We start from the raw sequence: 23,278 nt of genomic DNA, 5'->3' as shown, positions 1-23,278 counted from the left end.
CCACGAACTGGAATCTGACCAATCGGCTTGCGGAAGCGTGAGGTAATTGCCATATACTTGAATGTATGAGCTTATTTATTTTTTACATGTGCATTTGCTAATGTCATTTTAAGAGGGAATTTCAACCCACCAGGTACTTGTTTTTTCCTTAAAAAAATAATCTGCCAAATGAATTAATATATAGAAATACAGAGAGGCTGGGGCGGGGGGCATTGTGCTTAATAAACGTGTGTGGTCCAAACTTCCATGCCAAGAGTAACTTTCTCCTGCTTCGCTAGAACACAGCAGCCCTGGGTTTGGGAGCCTGGGCTAAGGGCTCCCAGCCCGAGAGAGAGGAGGCAGGAACTAAGGGCTTTGGGGGCTGTGTTTTTCAGGAGAACTCCAGCAGCCGTGCAAGCAAAGCCGTGCCTGGGGAAAGTGCACATGCTAAAGGTTAAGCAGGTGCTTATAAGCTTCCTTGCTGCTGGGTCTCTGTTTGCAGCGACAGCCAGCCCCTGCTGCACAGCTCGTGGGGAACAGTAACTGGCTCTCCCAGCCAATGATGACAGGACCCAGTGGGGCCTGTCTTTGCTACAGGGCAAAGTAGGGAAGCTGCAATGGGGCAGAGTTCCAAAGCCTAGAAGGAGGCCTCTCCCCCAGGGTGATTCAGTCCTACCTTAAGGGACCTGGAATGGGAATGGGGAGCCCAGACTGTGCCCGCTCCTGCCGGGGGCAGTGCTGTCCACCTACAACAGTTCAGAGGCTGCTCAGACCTTACCTTACTGGGTCCTACACTGACCTGCCTTCACCCTCCCCAGCTCCAGGGTCCTGGGTGTGCACCCAGCAGGTCTCAGGCCAGAGCCCTGCCAGTGCGCACCTGGGGCTGATGCTCCAGGGGCCAGCTGAGCCACAGAATTGCAAGGGTGGCCACAGATTCCCAGGCCCAGCATGGCTGTTGGACTCTTCACAGCTGCCTTCTCACACTAGCCCTTGGATGCTCCCCTCCTTGGGCCAGACCCTCTGGCTTTGCTTGCTGGCGGCGAAACCAGAGCACTCCTGAATAGCTGGGGGCCAGGGCTGGGCATCATTGGCCCTACCCAGGGCAGTCCAAAGTCATAGGCCAGCTGAGGGGAACAGTGACCTTAGCCTCCCCACTCACATGCTGTCCTTGGGCATTCACCTGTGGAGCCGAGAGCAGCCCCCGTAGCTGACCTGGCAGACTGCGTTCTGAGACCCATGCTCCAGCCCCCGGGAGCACTGGGGCAGCCACGTGCGCTGCTGGGGAGGGCAGGCTGCGGAGACACAAAGCAAAGACTTGGTAAGTAGACTACGGACAGACCCAGGAGAGAACCACGAAAGGATGGGGCTCTCTAAGCAGCGAGGAACATCACACACCAAGGCTGCAGGCGATGCCCGGCACTTTGATCTCCACCACTCCAGCCGCCTGGCATTTCCACTTCCTTCTGCCCACTGGCAGGAAGCAGAGAAGGGGATTGGGATCCTGCAGGCATGGCAGGGGCTGTTCTGCACGAGAGGCAACTGCAGGGAGGTGGTAGGTCTACGTGGTCATCACAGTGCCTCTGCTCCACACCCCAGCAGCCCCTCATGCCAGGCTGAGGGGGAACCTGGGCAAGTGAGTGCTGACTCTGTAGCAGGAGCTAGTGCAGGGTTAGGCTGAGTGGGGCTGGCCCAGGGAGGGGCGTGAATTCGAGGTTAGCATTCTGCACTGGCAGACAGGTGCCCTGGGACTGACTCCTGGCCAGGTCCCAGCCTCTCACTCCCCTGGGCTGGCTGGGAAGAAGGCTCCCTCTCACTCTCTAGACATCAACCACTCAGGCTCAGAACTAGCAGGATCTTGCACAGCCTGTAGGATGGAGCAAGACTATGAGCGTGCACACCAGGCGCAGGGCAAGTCCCCTGAAAACGCTAAGGGGAGGTGAGGGGGGAAGTTCAGAAAGGCTGTTACCAGCTTTCGGGTCTCATTGCCTCCAACCAGCTGGGACGGGAGCCTCTGTTCTGCATTGGGCACCAGGCCCCTCTCAGCACCTAGGAAATAGAAGTCACCCAATGTGAGACTGGCCATGTAAGGAGTGCCCAGGGGACAACCCCCTGCCAGCTTGCTATGCAATCAACAGTCTCCGCTTTGCCCCATGCACCAGGGGGAAATCCTGGCACTTTAACCCGCTTCTTCCATGGCACACGTTACCCTTCCTCACAGCTTCTGAGCAGCACAGCAGGGGCTGAAGGGTTGGGCTGAAGGTGGCACCTCTTGGAGATAAAGGGAGACAGGCTGTAAACTACCAACCTGCATTTACAGCAAGTTCAGAATAGTAAACGTACTAGCTAGCACCCTAAAGCTCGGACAGCACAAGAAATGCGACTGCTTCTGGGGAGGAGGGCAGCAACTGAGCAGCACCATGCACCAGACCAGGAAAGTTTTGGACAAGAGCAGCAGGGTAAACACCTACTCCAGGACATGCCAAGGGCTCTCTGCGATGCAGACACAGTCGTCATGCATGCACAGCAGGGAAATGACGTGCAATACCCTTTGTATATCTCAGCCCAGCTGAGATTTGAACCTGTAATCTCCGAGAGCCTGGGGAGCTCGGGTTACAGCCCCAGCAGAGGAGTGATGCCTGCTGTCAGAACAGCCAGGGAAGTACTTGTCTGAGCTCTCTGGCCTGTCCTGCTGGGCTAGGATCATGTCCCACCCCTGCACACCAGCCTGGCCCAGCCCCAGCCCCAGCTTCTGGCTGTTGTCCCAGCTCCCCACACAGACCTGCTCTCCTCTGTCTACCCATTGCTCCACCCCAGCTGAAGGGGCAAGGGGGATTCTAGATCATTCCAAGGCTCCCTTCCTCTCACAGTTGCCCAGGGAGGTGCCCCTCCGCTTTGGCCTAGCATTTGCTCAAGAGCTACCATGGATCACAGCCCTTCCGAGACCCTGCCTAGCCCGTGGGGGTGGGAGCATCACACTCTGTGGCAGTCATGGTGAGAGAGGCGCGTGAGGCACCTCTCCTCCTAGGAGCCCCCCAGGGTCTGTTGCTGTCATGCAATTCCCAAGCCAACACGAGCAATACAAGGCCTGTGCTGTCCCCAGCTCACCTGCACCGCAGCCGCCAAGAAACCGGCCCCCTGGAACAGCCCGTTTGTTTGCCCCCATCAGGATCAAAGGAGGCTGCAGCTCTTGACCTTGCCATATCTCCTCCACTCCCTGCATCTGCTGACGGGCTGGACGGAGCCTGGAGTCCGGACTAAGAAGCTGAGAGAGAGCCAGAGACTGGGCCAGGGGTGAAGGCTGCGCAGGGTGGGCTGGATCCCTAGTGTAGCCAAGGCCCCGCAGATGCTGCTGCTGCTCAGTCTAAGAGGTGGGAGAGAAGTAGTCCATCAATCTGCAGGGAAAGTTACACAGGGCGCCCTTTAGAGGTTAAGGCAGGTGCACGTGTCTCGCCCCTATAACCATCTCAAGCCTGCCAGGCTGGCAGCCGCTTGGCGTCATTCAGCGCTGATAATAGCAGCAGTTCAGCCTCCTCTCTTTAAAGCAGGGGGGGTCTCAAACTGGGGAGGGGGGGGGGTCAGGACCCTGCAGGGGGTCACCAGGTTATTAAGGGAGGGGTCGCTAGCTGTCAGCCTCCACCCCAAACCCCGCTTTGCTTCCAGCATTTATAATGGTGCTAAATACATTCAAAAGTGTTTGTAATTTATGCGGGGGGGGGGTGGAGGGTCACACTCAGAGGCTTGCTGTGTGAAGGGAGTCACCAGCGCAAACCCTGGAGAGCCCCTGCTTTAAGGGCTCTGCCATGGTGACACCTGCAGTGCAAAGCACATATTACAGGAGGGCCGGGCAATGGTTAGTATCAATCCCGTGTTCTTACATAGCACATTCCACCAGCCACAGATCTCAAAGCGCTTCTCAACCTATGTGTGGTCGTGCTTTGCATAGGGCAATACAGCCCAACCTTCACAGAGCACCTTCCTTCCCCAGAGCCCGCTACTCTTCACAGGCGAGCAGGGATCGCTCCCGCCACCCGGGGGAGGCAGCCAGCAGCTACTGAACAGCACGCGGCTGCAAGGGGAGTTCCAGGGAGGGAGGACGCAGTTACCCAGAGCGCTGGGGCTAACACTTGTCCTGCTAGAGGTATCAGCGGGAGTCGCAGATGGCCAGGCCAGTGGATTTACATTTACAAAAGGCCTGTGCTTTGGTGGTTAAGATGACCGGGGCATTCCTAGCACTGATTCCTGGATTGGCTAACCCCACTTAAATTGCCTGGGTTACTGAGCCAAATCCCAAGTGGGAGTCAGTCAACACTGTCCCATTGACTTTGCTGGAGCTGCACTGATTTACAACAGCTGAGGATGTTTTACCGGACGTATCACCTGGGCTCTGTGTGGCAGGGGGCTGGAGGGAGCAAGAGAAGCGGATACAGCTTTTGGAGCAGCAGCCGGTGCAGGAGAGAAGGTGCCAGCTGGCCGCCTGGTACAAGGTGATGTCATCTCCCCGCCAGTGCTGGGCAATGCTGAGACAAGCATGGCCTGCAGCGAGGGGCAGGGGTCCAGAGCCTGCCAGGGAGACAGACAGAAAGATCACTGCCAAGGTCACCAGATTATCACAGCAGTGGGTCACACCAGGGTGATGCAGCCTAGTGGTTGGGCAGAGCACTGGAAGCTGGGATTCCTGGCTTTTATTCCCAGGTCCTTAACCTTTCTGTTAGCCAGGCCTTTCTGTTAGATGGGAGGGGGAGAGAGGCTTGGACAAAGCACTGTCTGGGACTCTGGAGCTCTGGGCTCAGTTCCAGATAGTGCCCACGGACTCCCTGTGTGATGCTGGGCAAGTCACTTTGTCGCTCCATGCCTCCGTTTCCCGTTACATGGGGGTAAAAGCACGTCCTTCGCCTCCTTCTTTGTCTGTCTTTTTATATCATAAGTTCCTCAGTGCAGAGACTAACTCTGTACAGCACCCAGCACCGGGGCGGGGGTGGGGGGGGGCGGACGGATGGACAATCTCAACTGGGCAGCCTTAGAACACCAGGAAATGAGAGACACATGACGACTGGTGCTGGGATATGATCTCCACAGCAGCAGAGTGCAGGCAGAGGTGCAGCTGTGCGTATCCACCGTGTAGAGCTGGTCGTCCCCATGGATTTCTGCACAAACAGGAGAGAGTCCAGAGGAGAGCAACAAAAACAGTAATAGGTTTAGAAAACCTGGCCTCTGAGGAAAGGTTACAAAACTGGGCAGGTTTAGTCTTCAGAAAAGATGACTGAGGGGGAACCGGATACCAGTGTTCAGATATGTTAAGGGCTGTTAGAAAGAGGACAGCGATCGATTGTTCTCCATGTCCAGGAAGCAATGGGCTTAATCTGCACCCAGGGAGATTTAGATTAGAGATCAGGAAAAACTTTCTACCTACCAGGGCAGTTCAGCTCAGCTCGGGAACTGGCTTCCCAGGGAGGTTGTGGAATCCCTGTCGCTGGAGGTTTTTATGGGCAGGCTGGACAAACCCTTGTCAGGGACGGTCTAGGGTTACTTGGCCCTGGCTTAGCGCAGGCAAGGGGATTTGATGACCTCGCGAGGTCCCTTCCATTTCTAGGATTCCATGAGGGCAGACAGACAAGCTGCTCCAGCAGCAACTCATCAGCCCCTAAGGCTTGGGCTGAGGCCAGACGCCACATCCCATGTATGGGCAGAGAGGGGCTCTCCGTGGAGCTGCAGGTTCAAGCACTGGGCAAGGCTCCCCCATGCTGCCTGCACTGCTCCCTCCACAGCACTGTAACCTCTTGCTCCTGGGCTCCTAGCCACCGGCTACTGCCAGCAGGCAGCTGTGTGCGAGCAGGCCGGAAAGCAGCCCTCCAGGGAGAGCTGCATTCAACACCCCTCTGGACTCCCTTCCTCCCTGCCCGTCGAGGCACTGCACAGCTGCAGAGTCCACCCCAAACAAGCCCTTCTACTCACGTCTGTTACAGAGGTGGGTGGCTCGCCAGCTGAGGATGGTCCGTGGACCGAGACTGAAGGCAGCTCCTGGGAACCAGCTGTGGCGGGGGAAGCCAGCAATGGTGCCTGACTGGGGTGTGCTCTCTCCCCAGCAACACAACCCTTCTTGTTCGGCTTGGGGGTCTCCTACAGGGCAGGGCAGGAAGCAGAGAGGTTAACAGAGCAGACGGGGAGAGGATATGGCAACAGAAGACAATGAGCCGGCTCATTTGGTCTGAGTTTGGGGTGCCACAGCCCAGGCCTCACATGGCTCCTGATAACCCACTTTACACCTCCTCCCTTCTGTCATGGCTTTGACCTCAGATGCCCACCCTGCAGCCACTAGCCCGCCAGACTGAGACCAGGGCTGTTTGCTCAGCCTCTCTGTGTAGCACGTGCCCCGACAGTCCCTGGGAGTGCCACACCCTTAATCCAGAGGTGGTCTCCCAGGTGTCAGCCAGGGGGCTGGCTGGGGTGACCTCTGTCTAGGCCCACATGCTGAAATGACGGATACGCTGGCTCAGGGCTCCGACCCGCCGAATGCTGCAGTCAGCTGTCCTAGGCTGCTCACAAAGCTGGCCCTTTTGGGACCTCTCCGGGATGAAATGTGCTGATGGGGCAAGTTAGTGCCCCTGTGATGTCACCCTGACTCTGGACTGTCCCATCCGGGCAGGCAGAGGATGCTGTGTCACGGTACACAGGGGAAACGGCCTTCGGTCGGTTCCATACCAGCCTCGGGTCCCTGCAGACAGGGACGTGCTCACTGAGAACAAGAGGCCAGACAGACCTCATCACGTGTCCTTCGTCTGCAGCCGCTGTGCTCAAGGCTCACAGGCGAAAGTAACCAGTAAGGAAGTTAGGACCATTTCACGTCACAGGCCCAGGTACTCTGATTATGTACTTGTATCATTGCACCCGTGATCATAGACGAGGGGCTCACTGTGCTTGGTGCTGGACAAACACAGAACAGAAAGGCAGACCCCTGCCCCAAAGAACCAACTGCTACCCTGGCTCTGGCAGTGATCTACAGCTAACGCTTCACAGAAAGACACGCACCCTCCCAGCCAAACAGTCAGTGATTGTGACGCAGAAGGGAGCGGGGTGGATTGACCTGGGAATGTCTGCATGGGGGATGGGAGAGCAGGGGATGACTTTAGGTGAGGGATGGTACCTGAGCCTGTAACCTGAGCCTGTAACCTGAGCCAGGAAGGAGAGGGGGCAAGTGGAAACCTTTGCCCAGGAAACCGGACAAAGGGAGAGGGGGAGAGAAGGAGGGGGCAGAGCCTGCTGGAGGGGGTTTGGTTTCAGTTTTGGCCTGGCTGGGAAGAGGCAGGGAACCCCAAGTCTGGGGTCTAAGCTCTTTGCCCCCCAGAGGGACCTGGCTGAGGGGTCCTGGTTGTACCTACAAGTCCTGCTTGGAACTGTGTTCCTGTCGTCTAATAAATCTTCTGTTTTACTGGCTGGCTGAGAGTCACGGTGAATCGCAGGAAGTGGGGGTGCAGGGCCTGACTCCCCCACACTCCGTGACAGTGATGTCTCAGGGCAAATCCCCTTCCAACCCCAGAGACCATCAGAGAAGCCCTAATGCACAAGGGTCGGTATTGTCACAACTGGTGCCCTCGTTAGCTCAGTAGCCTGGCTGTCTAGGTTACACCTGCTTGCACAGAGAGCTAATCTAGGTTTTAAACCAATCCAAAATATCCACCCCTCCTAAGAACGCAGGAGCCACAGCCCATGCCTCTCCCCCGCAGCCAGTCCCCCTTGCCCTGCATGAGGCCCTTTTCAGGAGCAGTTAGCAAAACATAGCAATAAATGCACACAATGCAAAATATGGACCCGAAGCAGAAAGCCTGTGGGGTGAGAAGCAGCTTTGGCACAGCCCTTTGGTACCAACCTTCCTCCACTACTTGAGTCTGTGGAGAGGAGGCTCCCTGTCTCCCCCAGTCTTCTTCATCTGCTCGTTAACCTTGCTAACGGTGCTTGGGCTGGAGCCAGTCACCCAGGATATGAAGCGCTAACAGTTATACCTACAGCCCCCTGCAGGCAAACAGGAAAACGGTGTGATTCTCCCCTGCGTGCACCACAGCAGACGGTAGCACAGCCAGGACAAATGCCAGAGCATCGGGGGTCTGATGCAAACCCCACGCAATGGACGAGAAGGGGCTTTGCAACAGGCCCCAAAAGAACAAGATCAGCAGGGATCTGCCCTGCACCAACAGCACTGGCTGGGTGTATTTTCTTAGCAGGACTCCGGTGGGGCTTTTCCCTGACTGTTTGGAGGGTTTCATTGCCCTGGTTGCTTAGTCCCACACAGACAACACTGCACCTGCAGGCAGGAGATCCAGACCTTACAATCACTGACGCCCAGAGAATCTCCAGGAGCCCCATCGAGCCTTTTAACCCCTTTGTCAGCCTTAGCTATTACAGGCCGGCAGCACGGGGATCTGATTCCAGCCAGCAGAGAGCAGTGGCATGTGCACACATCGTGTTTCCAAATAAACCCCGAGCTTTGCTCTGCGTTTATTCATAAAGTCCAAAGCCAGCAGGGACCCCTGGGATCATCTAGCCTGGCCTCCTGTACAACAGACCACAGAACTTCCCCGCAATAATTCCACCACCAGGGCCGCGGGGGCGGGGGGGGGAGGGAAGGGAGGCAATTTGCCCCAGGCCCCGCAGGGACCTCACAAGCCCTGGCCCAGTGGTGGTCCAGGTCTTCAGTGGCATTTCGGAGGCGGGGGGACCCTTCAGTGCTGCCGAAGACGCAGAGTGACTGAAGGGCCCCCTGCCGCCAAAATGCCGCCGAAGACCCAGACCGCCGCCAGGTGAGTACAAGTGCCGCAGCTCCCCGCTTTGCCCTGGGCCCCCTGAATCCTCTGGGCGGCCCTGCCCACCACGACCCTTGGTAAGTTGCTCTAAGGGTTAATTATTCTCACTGTTAAAAACATACCCACCTTGCCCCCCGTCTGAATTTGTCCAGCTTCAACGTCCAGCCATTGGATCATGTTCGACCTTTCTCTGCTAGAGCAAAGAGCCCATCATCAACCGTCTGCTCCCCGTGTAGGTACTTACAAACTGAGATCAAGTCACCCCATAACCTTCTCTCTGTGACGCTAAATCGATTGAGCTCCTTGAGTCTATCACTGTACGGCAGGTTTTCTATTCCTTTACCTGGGCGATCACCACATGCTCACAACTCACCCGAGGGCGTTAGCATTTCGGCTAGGACTCGGCGAGCCTCCGACTGGCCCATTAATGCTCGATCCCTCCAGTGCTGTAGCAGCCGGCCATAGGTGCAGGCCATCTGAGAAGGAGCCAAATGACACAGCGCATAGGAAACCTGTATGCTACACGGTACCATCCATATACACGCCAGGCTGCCTGATCCACCCCCATCAGAGTGAAAGTAGGCTGGACACCCACCTCTCAGGAACGTGGAGCAACAGGACTAACACACTGGACCAATGCCAATGCAGTCGAGGGAAAGGAAGAGAGCCCTGGAGACTGGACTGTTTTATTTTCAATATTTGACAGTTAGGGAAACTAAGGCACAAACCAATTAAGTGACTTGCTCAGTGTCTCACAGTGAATCAGAGGCAGAGAGGATTAGAACCCAGGAGCTTTGGCTTTCAGTCCCCCCAGCTCTAGCTCTGGAACCCTTTGGCAGAGAGGTACTGGGATGCCAGATGGTCATTTTTTTTTTGTGTATCTGACTGACTTGCTCTGAGGGCGTGATCTGCCCCACTGCTCCTGCAAGCCCAGCATCCCTGCGGTGTGTGGGCCCCGGAGTATTTACCACAGTGCAGTGGGCCGCGCAGCACGTCTCTTCGCCGAGTTCTGCAATGGGCTTGAGGAGCCCCAGTGCTCCTTTTCCCTTCTTCCACTCAACTCTGGCGGGCTTCTGTAGGGGTAACCAGGCTTTCACTAGTAACCCTCTTGGGGTGTAACTTTACTCCCCTGCCCAGAACACACTCCCCCACGTCACTAGACTGGTTAGCACGACACTGCCCCACATGACCCCATCCTCGCGGGGGGCGGGGGGAAGGGGGGAAATTCATATTTCAACTTACTTGGCTGCTTGTTTTGAGCTTCTTATGCAGGAAGTTGTTGGTGTATTCCAGAATCCTTTGCCTGGCTCTCTCGCATAGTTTCAGCTCTTCACGCAACACCCTCCGGTTCTTCAGGACAAAGTCCTCAAAGGCTAGAGACCTCCGCTGGCCACTCCCCAGCCCAATGGCTCGCCTCCTTGAGGAAATCAACAGGACAGTGCTGCGCCCTTCGCACGGGGCCTCAGAGCGCTGCAGGGAATTAGGGTGCCTACCACCCATTTCACGACTGGAGGAAGGCAGGGGAAAGCACTTGCCCCAAACACTGAATTCATAACAGTGCTGGGAAAAGAACCCAGGAATCTTAAGGCCCAATCCCGTGCTCTAACCACTGGATAACATAGACACTCAAAAACCAGCTAGGTTGGCTGCCAGCCAGTTCTGCCCCTTGGGTCTGCAGAGGCCTTGGCAGCCTATGGACACGTGAGACAATAGCACATCATCACCCCAAATTCCTTCCCTGTTGGTCTCTCTCTGGACTGAAAGCGATCAGTCGTCCCCTAAGCTCTGTTTTTGTCCATGATTATTGGCGTTTCCCCACGAGACAGCTGTGCCAGAGCCCCAGCAGCAACACATTTGAGGACACCCTGATGGAGAATCCTGTCTGGGGAAGGCTCAGCCCACGCGCACTACCCCTCAGCTAGGGGACATGCTGCTCCATTATTCCCCATGGGTTTCACCCCATACCACTCCTTGCCTCCTGGGCTCCTCGGCTTGCTGGCTGGCCACGTCGCTGCAGAACTTTACGGCTTTTAGTCGCTTGGATTCCTGCAGCAACCTCAAGAACTCAAGGGCTCGTGTCTGGCTCTCGCGCTCGCCTAGCCCTGCCACGGGAGCAGCATGTCAGCACATCAGGGAGTCAGACATGGAACCAGGTGTGGACAAGGGGCTCTACAAAGAGTTGTTCCCAGCTATGAGGAGCTGCCAAGCCCTCCGTGAGGGGGAGGCCCGTGGGAGTGGATCTGAGAGGCTGGGATTGATGGGGCAAACATTTCAGCTCTGGCTGGCAGCACCCACAGGACCCAGCCTTCCTCCCTCCTTGTGTTGCACTAATGCTGGGGGCTATTTTTTATGGCTCACTTAGGGGCACCCTCACTTTGTGCGCCACCAGGTCATGGGTTCGAATCCCACCCTAGGGTGTGGGCCAATAGCTCAAAGCAGACACTGGCAGTAGTGCAGCGAGGTGCCACCCTTTGAGAGTTACAGCCAGTGCCCTCTGCCCCTCTCTGGAGGGACCACACGAATGCTTGAGCTGCTTTTCAAGAAGCACGTGGACTAAGCCACGTGTCTCGGTCAATCTTCCCGACAGCATTAGGGCACCATTGCAGTGGTCCACGGACGTTTCCCATACTTAGTAGGTGGAAGTTTTAAACAACCTGGGACCTCAGACTGACATAGGGGTCGGGGTGACCCCCGCCCTTCCCCGCTTTCTGAGCCAGATGAACAGAGATCTGTACAGTTCCCGACATGTGGGGCTTTCCAAGACGACCTTAGAACAAAGGTCCAGTCAGCTGTAGAGGGACACCATGCTCACGAGAGTTTTCAAAGGGTACGAGTACGTCCTGGTGTTCTAGCTAACATGCCCCATCCCTGTCACTAGCATGTTCTACACTCGCTGGTTGCCACCCTCCACCCCAGCAATGGCTGCATTTCAGTAAGTACAGAGCTCTGGGATGACCAGCACTACGTTATATTACTCTAGGTCCAGCTCTCTAGGTTCCCGCTCCACCCACCTGGGCCTTTGAGATAATTCTGGAGGCAGAGGCAGGGTCTCCTGGTGTAGGCAGGACAGCAGAGTTTGCTCCCATCCTGGTCCCCGAGCAGCTCCACCATGGCCCATCCAAACACCTGCAGCTGCTCTTCACGCTGCTTCCTCTCGTCTGGCCCAGGCTCCTTCGCTGCGTTCAGAGTGCTCCGAGGCCTGCTGAGTGCCAGACCTGGCGGGATATCCCCGCCCCCGGAGGAGTTCCAGCCAATGGTTATTACAGGTACTGAGGGACCAGCTGTAATATTTTGCGTTTTCACACGTACACGCAGATCAGAGCTCCTAACGTAACAGAGGCCTGATCACAGTACGTTGCCCCAACCCCCCAGCTACTGCACCTCCCATTCGCTGGTAAAAAACCTACAGACACTTTGGTGATACCAATTACTACAACACCATTGACATTCTCCATGTCACTCAGGGGCTGGACACCATGACTAGACGCCTGGGACAGTAACCAAGCAGAGACGTGCCTGGGATCGGAGTGAAGGGCTTGGGGGACTGTTTGCAGGGAAAGGGTGGGAGGTATAGCTCAGTGGTTTGAGCATTGGCCTGCTAACCCCAGGATTGTGAGCTCTATCCTTGATGGGGCCACTTAGGGATCTGGGGCAAAATCAGTACTTGGTCCTGCTAGTGAAGGCAGGGGGTGGGACTCAATTACCTTTGGGGGCCCCTTCCAGTTCTGTGAGATAGGTATAGCTCCATATATTACATTATTATTAAGGTCCCTCTGCACACATTGCAGTTCCTGGATCTCACCTGCGTGGCAGCTGATAAAGCAAAGTCCAATGACACCCCTGGGATGGGGAGGGGAGGGGAACATGAGGCAAGAGATATTCAAAGATGACCAGACATCACCCGTGGGGGGGCCTGGCCAGCGCTCACCTGCTGAGATCTTATCAGAGAATAGACTTTGGGAGAAGATCATAAGGGCCCAATCCTCTTCCTATTACAGGGAATTTTCAGTGGGATCAGGATTCGGCCCTACATACAGACTGGCTGTATGGGCCAAGATACTCAACACACCACAACGCAGTGGCTGGATGGCTCAATACATGCATGATTTTTCCCCCAGCAGGGGGCAGGATTGCAGCATCCTTTGAACAAGAGGGTGAGACGGATACTGAACGTAAGGTCCATCCATCAGGTGATGCCCAGCTCAGCCCCGCACAGACCACAGGACAGCGCTTGCCCTCAACACATGCGTTGCAGAGCGTCAGCACCTGTCCTGTCCTGGGATCCCGTTTGTGGCATGGAGAAGGCAGAGAGCTAGAGGTGTTCAGTAAGGAGAGCTGCAGAGGTCGCAGCAGAATCCGTGTCCTTTCCCGGAATCTGGAATGATACCCACACACTGCGCACGAGAAGGGAACGGCATCTCCAGACACCGCAACCAGCCACCCGCCACGTTCTGCCACAGACCCTAGCCCCGGAGTGGCAGCATCCATGTCCCACCTCCTCACATGGGCCACCAAACAGCAGTGTCTCGACTCTTCTTATACAGGGTATCAAGCCTCCCTGGAATCTGAATGCGACACAAGAGGAAATGGCATGAGATCTCTTAGCAGGAGAGGCAGAAAGCAACCTTGCAAAGTGCATTTGCCAGGGTGCTGAAAAGCCCTTGTGGGGTATAGGAACACAGGAGTCACCAGACTGTATCAGATCCTGGCTCCATCTGGTCTGGCAGCGGCCACCGCTAGATGCTTCAGAGGACAGTGCAAGAAACTTTGCATGTCTAGAATAATTCATACAATGCTCCTTTGCCACCCTTTCCACCTGCTATCCCCAAGTCTACTTACCCAAGCCAGCTGCTCCTTTAACCTGCCCTCGCCCAGCTGCACAATCCTCCCTGCTCACTTTTCTCCCCTTCACCACAATTTCCACTTCAGGAGAAAAGTTTCTTTTCTTCCTCACTCTCCTGCTCCTTCGGACGACAGCCAGGGTGCTGGGTGGCTCCTAGGCACAGCACAAATCATTTATCTATGGCCTCCTTCAGATAATATCAGAGCTGGACCAACATGACAAAAGTCCGGAGAGAAATTCACACTTCCCTGAAGTCGGGAAACGTTTGTTCGGGCCTATGGATCTGGCTGAGGCTCGGCTCATACTTGGCATTTCATAACTATAAAGTATGATGCGTCTCCTCAGAACAGTCTTGGAAAGTCGGTTAGTGTTCTACCTAATTTTTGGAGAGGGGAAACTGAGGTACAGAGCAGGCGAAAATGACTTGCCCAATGTCCCAGAGGGATTTAGCAGCAGAGTGAAGATGAGAATTCAGGAACTCCTGGCTCCCTGCTCTTTGTTCGGACAACACCTCTAGCCCGTACAATCCCTGAACACATCTCCCTGTGGTACATGGACATAACTAATGGCCTCGCTGCATGTGTCGTAGATGAACAGAGCCAGCTGTTGAGAATTTCTCTTGGGACAAATATTTATCTGAGAAAGTGAGCAAACAACTGACTCTTGCGATGTGTGTATATGGAACCTAGCACAATAGGTCCATACAGACTTACAGTAAGAGACAGTCCCTGCCCCAGGGAGCTCCCAGTCTAAAGAGACCAGGCAGATAATGGTCTCCAGGGGAAACAGAGGGGTGAAGCCCTGTGGTTACAAAGTCAGTGTCAGAGCTGGAATTAGAACCCAGGTCATGTGAATCCCAGTCCAGTGCCCTATCTACTAGACTGCACTGCCTTTTCAAGCATGAGCACAGGACTTAAAAACCCTTCAATTTACTCCCAGCAAAGGCCCCTCCATTATTCAAGGATTGCCCAAGTGCACAGAACCCTGCCCCCAACATTTTAAAACGCAAAGCCTTCCAATATGTTCTGATGAAGAGCACAACATTCCTCCTGTGTGTGTGTGGCTGCAGCCTGAGAGTTTGGTGCCATTGAGTCCCTGGAGGCTAGTCCAGGGGTGGGCAAACTTTTTGTCCGGAGGGCCACATCTGGAAATAGAAATTGTATGGCAGGCCATGAATGCTCACAAATTGGGCTGGCGTGTGGGAAGGGGAGGCGAGGGCTGTGGTTGGGGGTGCAGGGCTGGGGCCAGAAATAAGGAGTTCAGGGTGCAGGAGAGGGCTCTGAGCTGGGGCGGGGGAGTGGTGTGGGGGGTGAGGGCTCCAACTAGGGGTACAGGCTCTGGGGTGGGGCTGGGGATGAGGAGTTTGGGGCGCAGGAGGGTTCTCAGCGCTGGAACCAAGGTGTTCGGAGGGGGATCAGGGCTGGGGGCACAGGGGGATGGCTCAGGGGTGCAGGCTCCAGGCAGCGCTTACCTCAAGTGGCTCCTGGAAGCAGTGGCCATGTCCCCTCTCCGGCTCCTACGTGGAGCTGTGGCCAGACAGCTCTGCATGTGGTTCCCGGCCAATGGGAGCTGTGGGGGCGGCGCTGGGGTGGGGGCAGCGTCAGGAGTAGGAGCGAGAGCGGGGCCATTCTGCTGCTTCCAGAAGCTGCGTGGAGCGACCCCCGACCCTGCTCCCTGGCTAGAGCACCGGAGCAGGGCAAGCCTCAGACCCCACTCCCAGCGGGAGCTCAAGGGATGGATTAAAACGGCCAGTAGGCCGTAGTTTGCCCACCTCTGCTATAATTTGTAAACAGTTTGCTGCCAATTTACCAAGGCAGCAGTTAGCTGAACTCCACATGGCCATACTGATCCCTGCAGGCTCATGAGGGCTCTGCTCGCTGCAAGCTGCTCTTTGGAGTTCCACTGGCAGGACAGCCACTGCTTTTGTACCGAACATGAACACCAGCACCCCCGGCCCTGGAATCTATTAATCCAGTGAAATTTGGTAGGGCAAATACATGAGAACAGAATAATTATTTAGCTTGGAAGCTCTTTGGAGGCAGAGACCATCTGTTTGTTCTGTGTTTGTACAGCTCCTAGCACTCTGGGGTCCTGGTCCAGAATTCACTGTAGACAAAGGAGGTTTTGCTCCCCCAAGTTGCAATTTTTAACATAAAATGGAAAAAACAACACAGCCTTCCTGGCCTGTAAGCGTCGAACAAGGCTGACAAAGGAGGAAGCAAGGAGCTCCAGTCCAGAATCGGATTGTTTATTCATTACTGGTAGCACGGCAGTGCCCAGAGGCTCTCCATTGGTGCTGGGTGCTGTACAAACAAGAGACAGTTTCTGCCTCAGAGACTTGACAGATCTCAGGGCTCGTCTGTCCATGACCTAGTCCGGAGTAAGAGTCCCTTTCTCCAAACTAGTTCAATCCACTTCCAAAGTGGATTTAAGATAAACCAGAAAAAGGCACTGATTCCAGAATAAGAATGTCCACACAGGGAGCTATTCCATTTTCAATTCACATCCTGCCTTATTCTGGAATAACTTTCAGGTGTACCTAAGCCCTACAAAGATAAAAGCACGAAGCGTGGGAGAAAGGCAGGGTTCTACTTCGACAAACAGGGAAGGTGATTTGCCTCCTGCCCCAGGTCACATGGGGGAATCTGTAGCAGAGCTGGGATCTCAACCCCTCTCCTCCAGCTCCCAGCCCAGTGCCTTAGCCACAGACTCATCCTTCGCTTTGCCGCTCTTCCTTGTGAAGAGCCAGCACTGGGGGCTCAACCCTGCGCCGGGTGCCTCCCTGCAACCAGCTGGAGCTGAGTAAATCCCAGAGCACCTGTGGAGCCTCCAAACCCAGGAACCGCCCCACACCTCCAGCTTGGCTAAGCCACAGCAGCTCCTGGCCTTCTGCAGATCCAGAAGCAGGGCCAGCCAGGCTATGAACAAGCCCTCAAGGCTCCTCGGGGCAGCAGCCTCCCAAAAAACTACAATTCCCAGGAACCTCTGTGGCCCCTTCCTCCCTCCTCTAGTAAGGAGAAAATGGAGTGAATCGGGCATTGAGGGGCAGGCTGGTTCCCGTCTCGCAAGGGGCTTTGCACCTACCTCAGCCATTTTGGTCCAGGCCCTGCTGTGCAAGGGGGAAGCAGCCTGGCTCCTGGCCCTCTGTGTTTCCTCCCTCCTGGCCCCCCAGTACAGACCCTCAGCAGCAGCTGCAAATTCTCCCAGCTCAGGCTCTGCCTCCCTTGCAAGGGGCCCAGGCATGGCCGGTGTTAAAGGGGCAGGTGCAAAACTCCAGGGGAGCGAACAACTGACACAAACACAGACAACTGAGCTGCTCGTTCACCCTGCCGGTGGGAGCAGAATCCAAGGGGGACCTGCCCAGGTGCACATCGATTAATCCAGAAGTGTTGGAGCCACAATTAGGAAATCAGCGTTTTATGACTACATCGAATTAAACATCCAGCCTTTTAAACCACTTTGAACATTGTAACATGCTCTGTAAGCACCCAGAGTTGTTACCTATTTAAAATTACATTGTTTTAGTGAGGACCTGTTGCTTAGTGGTTAGACGGGCTCTCAGGCGCACTGCCTCACTGCGTGACTTTGGCCTCTTTCTCCTATAACAAAACACAGATAAACGAACCCGCTTCACAGGGGCAAAGCACACAGTTATCTCTGAAGATTCAAAGTGCCAAGTATTATCCATATAAAGGGTGGGGGGGAGGGAAGAAAGAAAAGCAAAATATACAATAGCAACAGAAATTCCAATTTAGGCTTTTTGACAGTTTTGCTTCAAGCAACAGTGGATTTTTTCCCCAACTAGACTTCTCTACCAAGCAAATAAATACATCCCTTCCCAGGGTGCTCTTAAAATAGGCCATTCAAATCCAATCCAATTCATGGAAAGCGTGGAAGACCCTACAGAAACGTTGCTGTGGATCTTGTGAGGGTAAGCCCCTTCGGGCAGGGCCCACCTTTCCGTTTGTTTGTACGGCACCTAACACAGTGGAGTCTTGGTCTATGACTAAATAATAATAATAATTAACTTGTGGCTTGATTTTCAGAGCTGTTCAGCCCCCCATTGGCTTAGAATCCTTGGAGCTCTCCAGCCTTCTCCACCTTGTTCATTGCTACCTAGGTTAACAGACTCCCTATGTCACTCCCTTGCCACATGGCCCATTGAATAGTTTGAGCCCATTGTCCTTAATTAGCTCATAAACTGACAGGTAAGAGACTTCTCAAAGATCCGTCTGCAAGTTCATGATCACCAAGACAGCACCGAGCTCGCAGTGCTCAGGGAGGGATATAGATTATTGCATTCATTTCTAAAGCATCCATCACAATGGAATCTCAGCATTTACCGTGCTGAGAGACAGGGAGGTGTGAATAAGCTCCTGGGAGGACAGTGCTAGCCTGTTTCCACAAATTCTAATGAGATGTGTCTCCTGGGTAGAGCAAGGAGCTGGAATATAGGACCCCTAACTCCTAGTTATTATTTGGATAGTGGTAGATCTTATAGGGCTCATTCAAGCACAGGGGCTGCCTTGCGCTAGGTGCTGCACACACACAATGACAGCACCGTCCTCCTCAGAGAGCTGCCATTGTAAATTGTAGCTCTGCAGGAGTCCTGCTTCAGTGGAGCCACATAACCACTCTAGGCTTATCTGTAAGCATGAAGATACTACTAGCCTTCCACCAGAGCTGTTCTGTGGCTATATTAACATTTCTGAAGTACGACAAGAGCTTCAGATATATTAATTAACCTAATGCCATTCATCTGAGGTGCTCATATACCCTGGCAAGGCCATATAAGAACCTAAAAAAAGACAGACATTTAAGCACAGATAAGGACTCTGGTTCTTTTTACTATACCTCAGCAAGAAAGGCCATTACACCGCAGGGACTAGTCCGTTTTCTCTCCCTCTCCCCTCCCCAGAATAAAGGGCGTGAATCCATCTTTCCCAAAGACAATCTGATGTGACCATTCTGCTGCAAGACATCACTGAAACCACATCATGCATTATGTCATCCTGCTGGCCTTTTAGTTCTTACTATGGTTGATTTTAACATCCCATAATAAGTGTTTGGCAAGTGGCTCTAGAAACACTCTTCAGATTTAGCGCTCATCTTCTCAGCACTTTACAAGCTTTAATCAATCCTCAGAACACCCCGATGAGGAATGGAATTAGGTTTCCTAATCCCCATTTTGCACCAAGGGACAACTGAGGCAGAAAGGTGAAGTGATTTGCCCAACAGGACCATGTAGCAACTGTGGCAGAGCCCGAATTAGAACTCAGGAGCACTTGGGCACCAGCCCACAGCAGCACAGGAAAGCAGTGCGTGTTGCTGATGGATTATGAACGTTTGTGCATGACCTGGAGAGGTTGACTCCAGGACAACGCAACTACTTTCTGGCTACCTTCATCATGCCTGGCATAGACCTCAATGGAGTTCTTAGCTGTGACTGACTAAACATTATCCCTCTAGCTTGTATGTACACACACCAATCCTGCCAGAAGGCCATGGTGTAGAAGGTAGAGTAACTGCAGTTCTAGTGTCTGTAAAGCAGAAATGCCGCGTTTATCACTCACCCATTTGCTGGCTCTTGTGGTTGGAATGGAGATGAGGGAAGACAGAGTTAGTGTCTCCAGCCTGACTGCAGCAGCCCTTCTCGGCTAATTACAGCCAAACAACCCATGCCACAGGCTGCACTTCCCCCACCACAAGAAAATGCATTCTACAGACCAGAATCTCACTGGCTTTGCAAGCTCCAGTTCCTTAAGAGCCTAGCTCCTCAGCTGGTATGAGTGTCAATCTCTCTCCATTCAGCCATGCTGATTTATACCAGCTGAGGAACTAACCTTCAAATATGCAGATAGCAGACAAGAACAGCAAAACACTGCTAAAACTCACTAATTTAGTGTTTTCCCCCTCTGCTCCAAACAAATTAACGAAGACCTACTGGTTCTAGGCTTGGAACAAGATATCAAAGCAGGAGTCCTAGTGTCATTCAAGAAATAAGGCTGGTTTTAAAATCACCGCTACATGCTGTAGCGAGAACATGAAGATTCTAGTTGTAAAAAAACCACTCCCATGTGACTGGTCCAAGGCGAAGCTGCACAGTACAAAGATTGGAATAAACCAGAGGCCACGGCTTCCTTGATCCTGAATTTATTAAAAACAAACAAAAAACCACAAAGCTGAAAGGGGGAGAGAGACGGCAAAGTACTTCTCTGCCAAGCACAGAGCAGAGGGAACTCTGTTGATCAGGTTGTTCCCTTGTCTCCAGACTCCGAGGACCTTCCCCCACCTTGTCCCTCTGTGTGGTGGTTTTGTGACTCTGTCTCTGCAGTCCTCTCCAGGAGCAGTTCCAAGGAATCCTCGCCAACCACACGTCTCACTTTCTCCCCTTTGGCTGCTAGGATTTCCTCAATGTTCCTGGATTACAAGTTAAAAAAACACTAGTAACATTGCAGAGGTGCCCATGAGACTAGATGTTAGATTTTGCAGCTGAGGCTTAGGTGCTCTCAGCTGCATTCTGTTTTCACCATTAGCAGGAATTCAAGTTCAGAAGATGAATACAACATTTCCTCCTAGCAGAGCTAATCCAGATGATAGCGGATAAAATGGGATTACAGACTTTAGGGGCAACTTTCATGCAACATGATCACTAATTTGGCAACTGCAGTTAGACAGAGGTAGGATTTTCAAAGGAGTCAAAGGGAGTTGGAAGCCTTTGAAATTCAACAGGATTTGAGCATCTAACTCCTTTAGGCTCCTTTGAACATGCTAGCCAGAGACCAGCAATGATTTAATAAGGCCTGATGGAGAACAAAAGAGTATCCCATCCAGCAATAAAATTACAACTACCAGCAGTGATATCTGTGCAACACGCACTTTCTAACTGTTTTGGCTACATCCCACTTAGTGGGCCTCCATTATTTACACCACCCATCTGCAACAGATCAGAAAACTCAGCCATGGGACTGGAGTCTTCTTACATACTTCAGAAGTTTAGCTGAATCAGAGACTATCCCCAGCAATAACTCTCCTGAGCATTTAAGCCACCACCTAGACCGGACTTCTGCTTCTTGTAGGCTTTGTATCAGCTAAACAGGATTGGGGTATATTTTGATGGCCTTTCAGGGGGGAGAAGGGGGAAGAGCTGCTGTCACTGACACAGTTACCTTTTCCCCTCCAAATCTGAAAACCATCCCAGGTTATCTGCTATGACGTGATGATTCTTGCAACCAGGACACTGTACTATCACCACCCCGTTATAATATGCTAGTTTGGAAATCGTTTTTGCTGACCGGGTTTTGCAGACCTAGAAAGTGAACAAAGTTAATTTCATGACCAAGATGCTTAGATATTTTATGTTTATTTTGTAAAGAGACACAGCTATGTTACAACCCAACAAAATCAGAGACACCATTTATCTTAGTAAAAAGGACGTGTTTCCCCCCATCCACATTTCTTCAACTAAAGTGGTCATGCAGCCCCACAATATGATCCTACTCAGCTTGCTGCTCAGAGGTATGCTACCTTTCTATGCCATTTGAACCTGGGCCAATGGAAAGAACATAGCACCAAATGCATTTTGATTTCTGAGACATACTGATCTTTCCTCACTCTCTTGCTGAAAGAATAAATTTAAAAACCACACTGGTTTGCATTCCTAAATGTAAACTAGAATACAAATCAGTTTCTCAAGCCTGATATTCTTGGTTGTTTAGGAACCATGGATTACACTGGTTTGTGTATTGAAGTTTATTTTAGATATGATTTAAAGGTTTGAATTTTACTATAAAAGCACAGATGGCAAATAATCAAAACATTATTATGAGTTAAAACAACCCCGAAGCTGATTAAAAAATATTCACGCAGTGTGACATCCCACGTGTTAGCTTTTAGTAAGACATTTAGGGATTAAATGAAAACACACACTCTTTATTAATACTAAAAGAAGAGTTGAAAAGGGGAAGCAATTTTAGTGGGCACTGGCCTTAGTCGCCTTCCCTTTTGCAATGGGGCTACAAAACATTTTCTTATGGAGTTCAAGAGTCTCCACTTGCAAGCATGCAATAACTTCTGGCCCCAAAACAACACAGATGTCCCCCAAAAGGTAACAGCGATATGTCCAGATACCTTGCAGCGAGTCCTCAGCCCTCAATCACCGCAGCACCCCTAGCAGCACCCCTAGCACCCAATCCAATCCCATCCCATCCCATCCCCATGGCCCCCCATACCCATCCACTCCCCTCTTCCTCACGAACCCCCCACACCCATCCACCCTAGCCTCCCCAACACCCCCCAACCCCAGCTTCCCCCAGCCCCCCACACCCATCCACCCCAGCCTCCGTCTCCAACACCCATGCACCCTAACCCCACACCCCTCCATCCCAGCCTCCTCAGCTCCCCTCCAACACCCCTTCACCCCAGCCCCACACTCCAACACCCATCCACCCCAGCCTCCCCCTCCAACACCCCCCAACCCCAGCTTCCCCCAGCCCCACTCCAGCCCCCCAACACCCATGCACCCCAACCCCACACCCTTCAGCTCCCCTACAACACCCCTTCACCCCAGCCCCCCCACACCCATGCACCCCAACCCCACACCCCTCAGCTCCCCCCCAACACCCCTTCACCCCAGCCCCGCCTCCAACACCCATGCACCCCAACCCCACCCCATACCCATGCACCCCAACCCCACACCCCTCAGCTCCCCCCCAACACCCCTTCCCCCCGCCCCCCACCCTTCAGCTTCCCCCAGCTCCCCACCCACGGAGCCCCGGCCCCACCTGGCAGGTGTACACCAGCCGGTAGTGCGTGGCCTCCACCTGCCCCACGGCGCCGCCCGGCCCGGGGGCGCTGCAGAGCCTGCGAGGCCAGGCGGGCTCCGGGCAGCAGGGGTGGGGCCCTGGGGCTGCGCGGGCCCTGGGACGGGACGGCGGGGCCCATCTCCACACAGACCCCAGCCGGGCCCCGAGCGGCCCCAGCCTCCGCCCGGCCCGCAGCATCCCACCCGCTCCGCTTCCCGGATGGGGGCGGCCGCTGAGGCCCCGGCCGCCATCTTAGGTGTGGGCAGCGAGCCGGGCTGCCCGTCCCCGCCAGGCCCCGTGCACCCAATGCACGGGGCTGCGGGGGGAGCCCGGCCTGCCCCCTCCCCTCGGGATACGGGGGGGGGGCTTTTCTACCTGCAAAATCAGACGTAGGGGCCGCTCCCCAACAGGACTGAGCTGGGTGCCTGGGGAGCCCTGTCCTGTGCCCCAGCCTGCCCCCCCCCGCAAACCACTGAGCTGCGGGGGGGCTCCCCTACGGCCTGTAGATCCTATAGCTTAAACCAGCACCAGAGAAACAGCTCTGGGCGAAGGGACCCTCCTTCCCCTGCAGTCTGGCGCCCTGCACCCCCACCCGCTCAGCCTGCTGCTCTGCCCCCCACCCCCGCGGGCTGGGCATCGCCCTGCAAAGCAAAGGGACACGCATCAGTCAGCCTGGCCTCTGAGCCCACAGCCAGGATCTCTGGAGAGAGCCCCGCAGCGCCCAGGGTATCTACTGCTAAAGGGGGAAGCCAGGGCCCCCTAAGGTCTCACCTCCCACTTCCCAGGGTAGTACGAGAAACCTCAGCAACCCCAGGCTGACTGAGCATCCAAGAGAAATAAAAACCTGTTACATTGTG

At 54.1% G+C, this 23,278-nt stretch overlaps 2 protein-coding genes across 4 annotated transcripts; both read right to left on the bottom strand.

Moving 5' to 3' along the window:
* Nucleotides 1-57: 57 nt before the first annotated feature.
* On the bottom strand, nucleotides 58-12,746 carry LOC115636030. 3 transcript variants are annotated; one of them, XR_003996773.1, is made up of 10 exons: nucleotides 11,786-12,361; nucleotides 10,017-10,876; nucleotides 9,743-9,847; nucleotides 9,148-9,250; nucleotides 7,844-7,986; nucleotides 5,932-6,096; nucleotides 4,357-4,539; nucleotides 3,085-3,371; nucleotides 1,946-2,025; nucleotides 58-1,271 (listed from the first exon to the last, which is right to left on the bottom strand). XR_003996773.1 is itself a non-coding variant. In XM_030535615.1 (8 exons), exons 2-8 carry the CDS (start codon nucleotides 11,890-11,892, stop codon nucleotides 1,122-1,124), a joined length of 1,068 nt encoding a protein of 355 aa, XP_030391475.1. In that variant the 5' UTR covers nucleotides 11,893-11,989; nucleotides 12,703-12,746; the 3' UTR covers nucleotides 58-1,121. The 3 variants fall into 3 exon arrangements, 2 of the variants coding, with proteins under 2 accessions (XP_030391475.1, XP_030391476.1); XM_030535615.1 differs by lacking the exons at nucleotides 5,932-6,096; nucleotides 7,844-7,986; nucleotides 9,148-9,250 and adding an exon at nucleotides 12,703-12,746 and having other exon boundaries at nucleotides 3,085-3,340; nucleotides 4,345-4,539; nucleotides 10,017-10,191; nucleotides 11,786-11,989; XM_030535616.1 differs by lacking the exons at nucleotides 5,932-6,096; nucleotides 7,844-7,986; nucleotides 9,148-9,250 and having other exon boundaries at nucleotides 3,085-3,340; nucleotides 10,017-10,191.
* A 7,008-nt stretch (nucleotides 12,747-19,754) lies between these two features.
* Nucleotides 19,755-22,634, bottom strand: DNLZ (DNL-type zinc finger). Its single transcript, XM_030535817.1, has 3 exons — nucleotides 22,401-22,634; nucleotides 20,787-20,926; nucleotides 19,755-20,037 (listed from the first exon to the last, which is right to left on the bottom strand). The coding sequence occupies exons 1-3, from the start codon at nucleotides 22,617-22,619 to the stop codon at nucleotides 19,866-19,868; spliced, it is 531 nt and encodes a 176-aa protein (XP_030391677.1). The 5' UTR covers nucleotides 22,620-22,634; the 3' UTR covers nucleotides 19,755-19,865.
* Between the last annotated feature and the right edge of the window lie 644 nt (nucleotides 22,635-23,278).

This window comes from Gopherus evgoodei, chromosome 16 (genome assembly GCF_007399415.2).
Source record: "Gopherus evgoodei ecotype Sinaloan lineage chromosome 16, rGopEvg1_v1.p, whole genome shotgun sequence".
Taxonomy (NCBI): Eukaryota; Metazoa; Chordata; order Testudines; family Testudinidae; genus Gopherus; species Gopherus evgoodei.
This window is presented reverse-complemented; position numbering and strand designations above follow the sequence as displayed.

Coding starts and splice junctions, on each gene's coding strand:
- LOC115636030 (XM_030535615.1), bottom strand. CDS start 11,892: ATGGGCCATGGTGGAGCTGCTCGGGGACCAGGATGGGAGCAAACTCTG. Junction 9,848..10,016: donor AGCTCAAAACAAGCAGCCAA/GTAAGTTGAAAT, acceptor TTACCCCTACAG/AAGCCCGCCAGAGTTGAGTG. Junction 1,272..1,945: donor GCAATGAGACCCGAAAGCTG/GTAACAGCCTTT, acceptor GTGTCTCCGCAG/CCTGCCCTCCCCAGCAGCGC.
- DNLZ (XM_030535817.1), bottom strand. CDS start 22,619: ATGCTGCGGGCCGGGCGGAGGCTGGGGCCGCTCGGGGCCCGGCTGGGG. Junction 20,927..22,400: donor GGCTGGTGTACACCTGCCAG/GTGGGGCCGGGG, acceptor TTCACTTTCTAG/GTCTGCAAAACCCGGTCAGC. Junction 20,038..20,786: donor TCAGATTTGGAGGGGAAAAG/GTAACTGTGTCA, acceptor CTTGTAATCCAG/GAACATTGAGGAAATCCTAG.